The sequence below is a fragment of the Haplochromis burtoni genome, unplaced genomic scaffold, assembly GCF_018398535.1.
Source record: "Haplochromis burtoni strain Fernald_Lab_line unplaced genomic scaffold, NCSU_Asbu1 Contig_442, whole genome shotgun sequence".
Classification (NCBI taxonomy): domain Eukaryota; kingdom Metazoa; phylum Chordata; class Actinopteri; order Cichliformes; family Cichlidae; genus Haplochromis; species Haplochromis burtoni.
The window spans coordinates 425,542-437,344 of record NW_024582803.1 but is presented as its reverse complement, the minus strand read 5'-3'; the positions used below and the strand labels follow the sequence as shown (position 1 = coordinate 437,344).

Here is an 11,803-nt window from a genome sequence, read left to right as displayed (position 1 = left end):
TACTGCAGAGTTGAAAAACTGTCTAAAGTCTTTCATCTTTAATAAAATGATCAGCGTTCTGCTCTACCAGGTGTAACAATTGAGTTTAACATCCAGGCATCCATGAAAACGGAATTTATGACATTTAACGGAGTTAGAAGTTAGCAGGGAGTTAGCTCGCTAGCTTCTATCTAAATACAATATAGCATGTCCTGACTGCGGGGTTTTGGAAACAAATTAAAACGTACAGCTCTGTTATCACTTCCAGCATAAATGAAGACAGAAAACTAAACAGCAGTGACGTTTGTAGGGTTACTGAAGTTGGGCTAGCTGGTATATAATGATGTGCTACGTGACCGCTAGCGACACAGCTATGTTAGCATAATATAAACAAGCTAACTTTTTTTCCACTCGATAAAAGTTAACGTGAGTGTTCTCGGTGGTCAGGAACAAATGTAATCGCATGGCAGGATGCTGTAAAAGGACCAAACTTCAGCCAGGAGAACAACTGAGATAATCCATCCACAATACGAGGTTAGTCATTCATATACTGCTGCATGGGCTGGGCTGTAGTTACATCCTAAGGTTTTAAAAACTGAGCTTAAATAAATGATTAGTGGTAATAAAAGCCGAGGGAGGTCAACAGTGATCACTGACTGTTTTAGGAGCTTTTTGAGATCAAATAGAAGAAAATACATAACATTAAACATGTTAACAACACAAAAGCCATATTAAACGCAGACTCTTTTTTTTTTTTTTTTTAAATTAAACTTTATTAAGAAACAGTATACAGAACATGTATACAATCAGAACAAAATTAACATATGCCAGGGGGTGTAGTTTAGGCCCAGACACGGCTAGTGACGTCAGACTGAACAATCGGATGGAGACAGTTGTCATGGTAACCAGAGTGTTTGTAGCAGCCTGACTATTTTTTAGCTTCAATGCTGAATTTAGATGTGTGTGTGTGTGTGTGTGTGTGCACATCTGTCGAGGCAAATATCGCAGAATTCATGTCTGAAATTCTGAAATATACTTTCAACATCTTCATGAGATCCACCTGGAAAATCCTTGTACACCTTTCCAGGCCTGGAAAACATTGAAACTTCATGGATGATTAACCTCCGTCTCTGATTTGTCTTCTTCTTCACTGCAGCAGCAAACCGCCTCGGCGCCCAGCCACCGAGCTCCTTGCCAAATGTAGCTGTCCCTCCTGCCCCAGTTACCATGGAAACGCATCGCCTTGACCAATGGGCAGATCAAACCAGGTGAAGGGGGGAGGGGGGAGGATGTTTTTGTGGGTTTGATGGAAGCGGTTTTGTTAAACAGAGACTGAGAGACACAGACAGGAAACAGGCTCAGGGTTCAGGTGCACTCCTGACACACCTGGAAAAGCTTGAACCTGCTTATTAAACAGCCACCAATCAACACGCTCAGAAGGACTCTTGGTTTTTTGGTTGTTCTCATTTATGTGACGCGTTCAGTGAGCACACATGGAGATCTGAAGGGATGCAGGGCCAGCACAAAAACAAATCTTTATTACGTTTTTCGTGTGTTTATTTAAGAAAGAAAGATAAAGATGTTTGATTATTCGCACAGATCCACGTGAACCGAATAATCAGCTGAAGCTGAAAATGGAGGCAAATAAAATCCTGTAAGTCACAAACTGACTCCAAGCTGGATTCAGATGTGCACAGAACTGGTTTGACTGCCGGGCTCTACACGGGCTTTCTCCTGGTTTAAAGAAGCCTTCAGAGGTGTCGACACACATTACTATCAGTGATCTGCATGTGGTCACCGTTTGGTCTGAGTCAGTTAAACCCACCTATGAAAAAACAAGCCAGTGATTTTCCTGCGGTGGAAGAGCAGAGTGAAGCCCTCGTGTGTTTTAGAGACAAAGGTTAGATTAGTTCCTGTGCAGTGATGCTTCATCTAAAGCAATGAAAGGTCATATGAGAGCATGTGGAGGTGCTGATTGGTCTGCTTGGTCAGTCGGAGTGCTGTGTGAAGACTGGAGCAGGTGGAGACATAAAGGAGCCTGGGAGCGTCTGAACGCTACAGCAGGTCTGCGTCGCTGCATTTGCATAATCATTCATAGTGTGTGTGTGTGGGGGGGTGTGCTACAGTTGATCCTGTATTCTGCAGCTTCTCCTCGCACGTTTCCATGGCAACGCCAGCAGTATCCATGAGAGGCACGCAGATGCTTTTGTGTGTTTATGGAGATGGCACTAAGCCAAAGCCGCCACCCACTGCTGATAACTGAAAAACCGCAATATTCCCAGAATGCACCAGTGTAGTGCATATTTTCATAACTCACCTGTGTAAACTCTGTCAAGGCAAGGTTGCATATCAGGGGCGTGGCCTCTTTGACTGACAGGTGGGTGTAGCTGCTAGCTCGTGCTAACTGGACTGTGGACGTGTTTGTGTTGCTGTGAGGTTTCTGTACGAACAGACGTCTTTTATTGTTATGAATGAGCAGGTGACTGTGACAGCCAAGGCCAAACTGCAGCCAAGTCCCTCTGTGAGTTACAGGCTGTGAGGTAACCCCATCCTGTTTGTGCACACTCTGCTTGAAACTAGTGTAGTTTTTATTTTTCCGCCTGTTTGATGAACTGCGTGCGGACAGCTCCACAGAGACTCATTGCTCAGTGATGTGATTGCTGTCTGCAGCAGAGCTGAAGCTGCTGTGTGGAGAATCGGGATATTTTCCACAGTCAGACGCGCTCTGAGCACTGAGAGGCTCGGGTCAGAGAGCTGCCCATCACGTCACATCATGTCTGACTGCACGGCACCTCGATCAGGAGACACACGAGGGGAAGGAAAGAGGCAAACAAACCTCTCCTATTGGTCAGTTCTTTGCTTTAATCTAAAGAGATTTACAGTATACCACAGTAATCCTTTGCTGATTACCATAGTATGCTGCATGTGTTACACATCACAAGACTCATTTTTACTTATCGCTTATTTATTTAACTGTGCTGCACAGCTACACTGAGGGTTCAAACAAGAGCATAAATTAACTTTGCTGAGCTCTGAAGACAGAAACCAAAGAAACATCAGAGCAGCGAGGGCGATCGAGGCTCAGTGCATACTGAGAGAGAGAGGAGGGGTGGGTTGGAGCAGAGAGGTAAAACCTGCCTAGCAACACGGATGCCTCTGCAGCCCAAACCCCCAGGGTCCACCTTTAATATTCCACCTTAAACTGCTGTGAGGTGATGAAACACCTATGCTGTTGTTTCCTCTGAGGAGGGGGGGTTGATCTCAGAGTTTCTTCTTATGGGGCAGCAGACCCCCACCCTCAAAAGCCAAAGACTTGTAAAAGGAGCAGGAGTTATTTAAAGAAACAAGCCGTGATACTTTTATGATGACTCGTGAACAGCCCCACAAACTACAGACAAAAATATGATGGGGGGGGGGCCTCAGCCCTCCCGCTGTGTGCCCCCTCCGGACCCGTGTGTGCTGGGGTCAGACCCGTGAACCCCGGCAGCTGGAGTGCTGCAGGTGGAGCGGGCTTCTTCTTTACCTGGATGTGACAAATACAGGATGAAGAGGAGGAGGTGGGGGTGACACAGATGGGGCAAGAACGAGGGCAACAAGTGAGATCATGGAGGGGGAGGGACGGTGACGTCAGCTACTCCACCAGGTGGTATTGTGTGAGAGGGGGTAACAATCTGAATTCCTCCGCTTCCCCGGGAGTGATGCATGCAGGGAAAAAAAGGCAGAGCTCCCTCCTCCTCCTCCTTCCTCCTCCATCTCTGCAGCAGCACACGGAGCTACAGCAGCAGGAGGAAGAGGAGGAGGAACAATAAGCTCAGAGGAGGCTCCGCAGTCCGGCGGCGTGTCGCAGTTTTAGCGGGAGCTGGTGAAGCGGCTGCCCGGAGGAGGAGGCAGGGGGCCGGCAGAGGGAACATGTCCTCCCCGCAGGTGTCCCGCCGGCAGTCGTGCTACCTGTGCGACCTGCCGCGCATGCCTTGGGCCATGATCTGGGACTTCACGGAGCCCGTGTGCCGCGGATGCGTCAACTATGAGGGCGCGGACCGGATCGAGTTCGTCATCGAGACTGCCCGCCACCTGAAGCGCGCTCACGGCTTCCAGGAGGCCCGCGGCGCCGCGGGAGCGCCCCCGCAGCAGCAGCCCGGGGCGACGAAGAGCCAGGCGGCCATACTAAGCGGCAAAGAGCCGCCGAGCCACCACCACCACCCGGCGGATGGTGCAGCCAAGCCCCAGCATCCCGGGACGGACCGCTACTCGCTGGGACGCTTCGACTACGGCGGCAGGCCGCCCACCGGACTTGGAGGACCGAACGGCTTCAAGGACGACGGCCCGCCGGAGCTGAACCGCCAGAGCCCGAACTCCCGCGGCAGGACCCCCGCCGGACCGCCGTCCGCCGCCGTGCCACCCAGCCTGCTGCCGCAGACGGGCCGGGCCGAGCCCGGGGCGAAGCGGCCCGCCTCGGTTTCCGCCGCCGACCCGGACCGGGAGCTGAAGGAAAAGCAGCGCAACGCGGAGGTGCTGGCAGAGTTGAGCGACAGCCTGCGGAGCCGCCAGGAAGAGTGGGCGGGCCGGCCGAAGGCCGTGCGCGACACGCTGCTTGCGCTCACCGGAAGCACGCCCTTCGACGTCCGCTTCAAGAAGGACCACGCGCTGTTGGGCCGCGTGTTCGCCTTCGACGCCGCGTCGAAGCCCGGCGCGGAGCATGAGCTGAAGCTGTTCATCGAGTACCCGAGCGGCTCCGGGACGGTGTTCTCCAGCGCCTCGGGGGTGGCCAAGCAGATGTACCAGGACTGCATGAAAGACTTCGGGCGCGGGCTGTCGTCCGGCTTTAAGTACCTGGAGTACGAGAAGAAGCCGGGCTCCGGGGACTGGCGGCTGCTCGGGGACCTGCTGCCGGAGCCGCTGCGCTTCTTTCGGGAGCCGCTGTCCGTAGAGCTGCTACCGCAGCCGCACGCCGACGGCGGCTTCCCGCTGCCGCCAGGACGGGCGGGGGGCTCCCGGCCCGGGCTGAGGAAGAGGAAGGCCTCCCCGGAGCCCGACTCTGCGGACGAGCAGCAGCGGCAGCAGTGGCTCGGGGGCCCGGTCGAGGCCCTCAAGACCCCCCCGGAATCCGCCACCGCCCCGCCGCAGAACGGACAGTCCCCCATGGCCGCGCTCATGTCAGTGGCGGACGCGCTCGGTAACGCGCACTCGCCCGGCAAGGACAGAGACTCCGCCGCGCACTCCAGACACGCGGCCGGCAGCCCGGCGTCCCCGGCCTCAGCCTCCGGCCAAAGGCGCCTCTCCTCCCGCAACGGGGACCTCGGGCTGCCCGCACAGGACCAGGTGCACGCGCAGAGCGTGCCCGACTCCCCCGTGGCCAACAGCGGACCGCTGTGTTGCACCATCTGCCACGAGCGTCTGGAGGACACTCACTTCGTGCAGTGTCCCTCCGTCCCCGGACACAAGTTCTGCTTCCCCTGCTCCCGGGAGAGCATCAAGGCCCAAGGGGCTTCCGGGGAGGTGTACTGCCCCAGTGGGGACAAGTGCCCGCTAGTCGGCTCCAACGTGCCCTGGGCATTTATGCAGGGGGAGATTTCCACCATCCTGGCTGGAGATGTGAAGGTAAAGAAGGAGAGGGACCCCTGAGGAGGAGGTGCTGGAGCCTCAAGCCCAGACTTTGTTTTTTATATTCCCTGGATCACAGCCTAGGTCGAGGTACTTCAGCCTGCCCCCCACAGAGATTCGCTCTAACTTAAACTCAGTCAAATATTCAAACCATGAAGAACAGCAAACTGTTTCAGTCGTTTAGAGTCTGGACTGGTGATCACGTGAAAGCTTTTCTGATTTAACACTTTCCACCTTCCTTTGTCATCGTGTCTGTTTTCGATGTGACGGAGGTCAAAGGTTGAGTTTCAACCTGGCGTCAATAAAATAAATGAGTGTTACTGATCCAAAGCAGCGCTAACACTCTTCAGTTTATACGTCGAGCTGCCTCTAGCTCCGTGTGTGTGCAGTAAGATCATGCATGCTATAGTTTCTGTCCAACACTCAGTCTTCTTTACTGTGAGGCTTAAAATAACCTCAATATTCTGTTAAAATGAGTTCATGTTATTACAGGTGTGTGTGTGTGTGTGTGTGTGTGTGTGTGTGTGTGTGTGTGTGTGTGTGTCATTACACCCATGAGTACAAATGTGTGACCACTGCGCCGGACCGTCAGCCCGTTTCTGCATCTGTAAAGAAAACCTGATAAAAATACGTTGAAGGCTTGAAACGGAGATTATCGTGATGCAGTTTAATAAACGTCTCGGACAAGCAGGCGATTCTTATTTTGAAACAAAGAAATATGTTAAAATTTATAAGAAAAATGTAATCGTCCAAATTATCCAAACTCCGATGTATGACATCAGAGTGATCTTTGGTTCGTCTGGCGTTTAAACTTGTGCGTTTACTTTGTGAATGAGTCGTTTGTGTTTTTGTCTGTTGTTCAGGACGATGTGCTCACAGACTGAAACAGTTTGACTGAAACATGGAACATTACTGACGTTAATCTGTGCATGTTGTGTGGGTCCAGGTGTCCCTCCCGCCGTTGCTCATGTTCGTCTGGAGTTTGGTTAACATACAGTCACAGTTTGTGTCCGAGTCGCCGTCACACTTCTCACAGTGAAACTCACATCAGTTATGTTTGTTTAAAACGGTCGTAAATTCTTCCTGTTTGATAAACGAACCCGTTGACGACCGGGTGGAGACACGCGTGGAGGGGAGGCGGTGCTCACGTTCAGCGTTTATTACCTTTGACTCTTTCTAATTAACGTCGTGGACATCATCAAGCTCGTGATCTCAGAATGACATCAGGCTGTGACTGTTGTGAAGCAAAGGTCTGTTAGCAGCGATGAGACCGGCGGGGAGTTTCAGGGCGTCTTTGTGCACGTTCCCACTGCAGGAAGCGGCCGGTAGGACGCCGTTTCAGGAGGAGAAAGCGCTCACTTACAATCCGTCGCTCCACGTTCCCACTCTGTGGAGCCGCACTCGCCGCAGCTGGAGGGGCTCTTCATGAAGGGTTATTCCAGAAATGCAGCTGAAGCTGTGGAGCACGCTCACAGCAGGTCCATACCTGTGTCAGGTGTCCTCACTGTGAGCGTGCACACACACTCGTTTTGAACGGATCGTCACAACGATCGCCACCGTCCGCTGTGAGCTCACAGAGCCTTTGTTAAGTTATTGCTCGTGGTTTTGGTGCCTTTAACGAGGCGTCGCACAAAGATCAGCTCGGTAACCTTCTCGGCAGTAGACTGTCACTCCTGTGGCACGTCGGCAGAAGCGGGGGTGTTGAGCTTAAGATGATTAGACAATAACTGGCTGTGTGCAGACTTGAACTTTAACCTCAGGCTTGTTGGACGTGCGGATGAAACGGGCGTCATGCTGTTTACAGAGCCGCTCCTCGCCTGAAACAGCTGCAGCATCAGTTCACCTCCTCCAACCCAACATGGCTGAGAGGAGGCGCGGCCGCGTTCGCTCGTGACTCTGATCTCTGCAGCAGCTTTGAGACTCGCTGCAGCCGTGAGCCGTCACCGTTCAGCTGTGCGTGTTTGCTCCTCATAACTCGCTTATAGAAACTTTCTGGGCTTTAAAAAACAAACAAACTTCATAGTTGGATTCGTCCAGCGAATAAATGTTATGTTTCTGTTGCACCTGGATCCACAAAGCAAACGCAAAGATGGAGGTCAGACTGATGAATTCTTCATTTTCAGTCAAGTTAAAACAAGTTAACTCCCAAATGCAGAGAGTTTCTGCTGTGGACAAACTGGTTCCAGTGGTTTGAAGTGAACCAACCAAAAACGCCTCGACTTTGGCCCTGACAGTTGGAAGGTAAAGTCACCTCGAGGAACACATCTGCTGCTCGTTTGCTGGTTTTCTTCTGTTTGAACTGGACAGGAAGTGAGACCCGTGAACACGCTAGCTCTCTGACGGCTGTCGGAGAGACTAAACAGGAAGTTTGTTTCTTCTGCCCGGAAAGCCAACGGTGTCAGAGTATAATTATGCTGACGTTTCACTGCAGATGTAAACGAATAAATCAGCATAAAAACAGACGAGCAGGACGTAGAGTCATGTTTAAACGACCCTTGGAATTGTGTTTCATTTCTACCTTGTGTCATGATCTAAATGTAAAACAGAAAAAAAAACCTTTTGTACTTAAACTGTGTCAGATGTTTTGGGACATCAAAGAGGAAACCGTGCACACGCCGTCTTCCCTCCGTCCAGGTTCCAGCCGAGTTTGGAGCAGACAGCTGAACTTATAAATATTCTACATGTGGATGTTTTAGAAAACGTGTTTAACAAAGAAACGAGCGTGTTGTGTTGTCGTGGAGATGAAGGCGTGGTCAGTGCCGTGGTGTTTAGGAGGTTCAGTGTGAGGCAGCCGGTAGTCACTAACACATGCTCCATTTTTACATTAGAAAGTCGTGTCTGTAAAGAAAACAACAAAAAAAAGCAATTTTTTTTTATTTTTATAGAAATAATTTATTCATATTATCATTTTGAATTTGAATTTAATTTTTCCTTTCTAATATATTTTGTACTGCAATAAGAAGCCCCTCCTCTCTGTTCCTGCCTCACATTAAGGTTCAGCTTGTTTTGTGTTTCTGTTCAGATAAAAATGAAACTAACACATTTGATCTTGTAACGTGCCTTGGAGCTGAGTCGGTTGTAATAAATTCCTTTTCTGTCAAACGTGACGTTTCTTTAATGCCACACTCGACTTTATTTTGAAATTCTGGTGCTGGAATCACTCACGTCCTGTGGCTAAAGGCTTCTTTCAGTAGAAACTGAGTCAGGCTGTGATGGAGCGGCTCACCTGTTTTTCCAGAAGTCCAGCTAAAGTAAAAACGCTGGAGCGTCTCACTTATTGATCTTTACGTCTCCAGGAAGTTGTGTTCGGATCAAATCCGGGCCTCTCAGGGAAAACAGCCACATTTCCACCGTTCGCTGTGGAGCTTAAACACAGCACAGGTATTTTCTGAATTTGTCAGCTCCTGAAATCCTGCACTCAGCGTCTTCAAATGGACGCTTTTATGTTCTTGTAATTCCAACATTTGTATTTGACAAAGATGCAGATTTGATTGACTTGAAGCCAAGAGCGAAACTTTCTCTGCTGTCTATACGTTGATGAAGAAACTCAAAATGTTGAGCCTTACTTTTCATTTTACATTCACTTGAACTGTGACCTTTCCTTCGTCACCAAACGTGATCAGCATTGTAATGAAAGCTCGAGGAACTCGGGCTGTGTTGGACTGTTTGGTGGGCCAGATGTGGCCCCCGAGCCACATGTTGGAGTCACAAATGTTAGAAATGATCATGTGAGAAGGAGCCGAGCGGCACCAAAGTGTAACCAGCAGAAACGCAGATCAGCGTGGTTAGCATTCACACAGCGAGCTGCTGCACTGAGCCAAGGGCACCTTAACCATCACTGTCCCCACACACACACACACACACACACACACCAGGGGTGTTTTTGTTGTTCAAAGAGAAAATCTGCAATGCAGCAAGAAACTACAAGTACAGCGAGTACTGCAGTAATGGTAGTACCGGTACTGCATCAGGAGTTTGTTAACGAGACAGTAAGGACTCTGATTAAAGACACGGCGTCGTATTAAGATCCAGAAACTGCATCTGCTCAGTTCACCTCTGCTGCGCTCTGACTGGCCGCGCAGTGTCTGACAGAGTGTTTTTGTGCGTGCAGCTGCAGCAGCCGAAGCGGCTCAGACAAAGACACCACGCTGCAGGTGTGTGGATTTACTGCGAGCTGCTCTCAAACCTGCGCTCTGAGAGCGAGTCGGGACATCCACAACATCAGCGGCTGCTCTGAATGTTTTCACATTCTGTGGCTGATCGCGGCGTGTGGGGACGACACGGTTGCCCAGAGCTCGAGGGTGTCGCGCTCGCTGTTCTGATCACAGAGGAGGCAGCCTCTCTGCGAGCTATCCTTACTGGATAAAACGTAGATATTGACAAAGTTCACTTGCAGTTGAAAGGTCATAAATTGCAATAACAGGTGATATAGGTGGTTTCATGGGATGTCTGGGGCTCCCTGCCTGAGCTCATTTTTAGAAGCGTCATGTTTATCCTGAACCACAGAAGCATGACAGCATCCGCTCGAAAACTGAAAAGTCTGAAGTCTGGCACAGTGCGGTGAAGAATGCCAGCTTGGATCAGTCTCCATGTTCAGACACAGTTGAGTTAGGCGGAGTGGGCAGAGCCTCCGTCAGTGAGTCGGCGCTCACGTGGGCTGAACGTGCAGAGCTAAATAAAGACATGGAGTCGCAGCGAGGTTTGATTCATCTGTCTGCGCAGCACCGCGGTCGGTTCTCTCCCCCTCCTCTTCGTTCGCTGTAGCCGTGGAGGAGGATGCTGTTGCCATGGTTACCAGCTTCACATTTAAAGACATAATTTATTCAGGAATGTGCAGAGACAAGCGCTGCAGTGATCGGCCGCTCTTTAAACACTGACAGAATCGTAATCGTAGGCGTCAATAACTTCACATTTGTGCCGATAAACAAGCCCCCACCCCTCCCTGCGTGTCACAGCGTTGACTGCATTTAAGACGATGATGTCAGCACTCTTTTTTTTTTTTTTTTTTTTTTTTTAATGTCCATCAGCACTCCCCGCCGGCCCCCCCAACCCCACACACACACCTATGACTGTTTATGGTGTCGACCCTCCCCCACTCGCCCGCTCAGAAGCCTCCGTCTCGCTGTGTTTTTATGTCGCGCGATTGGTCCACTTCAGCTCGTGCTGCAGATTTCATGCAAACTTGATTTAGCTCCACACCTGCAGCGGATCCATCTGGAGTCGGTGGATCCGTATTTTGGAGTCCGGATGCTAAAACGCTTTATGTGGGCCAGATGTCAGCTATGTCATGATATTTGAACCACATCTGGCCCACCTGACATTTTCCACCCGCTGTGTGTCTATTCCACTTCATGTACCCCACTTAGGTTCAGTCAGCATTCAGCCAGCTGTGTGTGGCAGGTCCACATTTAGCCTGTACGGCAGCAAAGGGGGAGGGGGGTCTACGTCCACAAAGTGTCCCTTTTTGGTCCACATTTAACCATAATGGATTTTGTCTCAGGTAGTTCAGCAGTTAAGCCGGGTCTGCCTGCTGAAACTCACCCACAGGGCCTCGTGCCACACATGGGGACTCTCTTTATTTAACATGTTTAAGTATTAGACCCAGACCCCACCACACATGTGGCTCCACATCTGTCCTAGGCAGGTTAGCCCGTTCGGGTCCACATTCAGGCAGCACAGCAGTCCACCTGTGCTCAGCATTAATCATCGAAGGAATGCGGTCCACGTGGGCCTGCACCGATCCGGTTTTAGCTCGTGTGTCGAACACGCAGCGTGCTCGGAGCGCTGAAGGGAAGCACAAGGACAAAGAAAAGGGTGAAGCACAAAGACGCGGCATTAATAGTCATCCGCAGCCGTTACTACGGCGCTCATGAATTATTGCTGGCATGTAAAGGTCTACAGAGAGGAGGAAGGGGAGGCCCGGGCCCCCTCCCCCCGCCCGTTTCCTCCATCAGCATCTCTGCTCGCTGTCACCATGAGAAACCACTGGGGTGTTGCCTAGCAACAGCAGCAGCAGACAGCCTGCAGCAGCTGTTTGTGATAGTTTCTGAGCGATTAAATGACAGAGGGCAAGTTGACAGCGGCGCCCATTTTATCCCCACCCACCGCCACATTTCCAGCTTCAGCGAGCGTCACGACTTTAGCTGAGGGCGTTTGGACCTTCTGAGATGAAGGTCAGACCAGGGGCGATTCTAGGATCAGAGCTTTGGGGGTGCTGAGCACC

The 11,803-nt window shown here is 50.9% G+C and overlaps 2 protein-coding genes across 3 annotated transcripts in view; both read left to right on the top strand.

The window, feature by feature from the left end:
* Nucleotides 1-3,504, top strand: part of kiaa0586 (KIAA0586 ortholog) — a 9,568-nt gene extending 6,064 nt beyond the window's left edge. Inside the window, exon 7 of one of the 2 annotated variants that reach the window (XM_005947494.3) lies at nt 1,139-3,504. In XM_005947494.3, the coding sequence (XP_005947556.1) occupies nt 1,139-1,251 (113 nt within the window). In that variant the 3' untranslated portion in view covers nt 1,252-3,504. Of the gene's footprint in view, nt 1-1,135 lie in introns of both variants that reach the window. The other variant, XM_005947493.3, reaches the window with a different exon arrangement.
* A 78-nt stretch (nt 3,505-3,582) lies between these two features.
* irf2bpl (interferon regulatory factor 2 binding protein-like) lies at nt 3,583-8,682 on the top strand. The gene has a single exon (XM_042213423.1). The coding sequence runs from the start codon at nt 3,682-3,684 to the stop codon at nt 5,599-5,601; it is 1,920 nt and encodes a 639-aa protein (XP_042069357.1). The 5' UTR covers nt 3,583-3,681; the 3' UTR covers nt 5,602-8,682.
* The last annotated feature ends 3,121 nt before the right edge of the window (nt 8,683-11,803 follow it).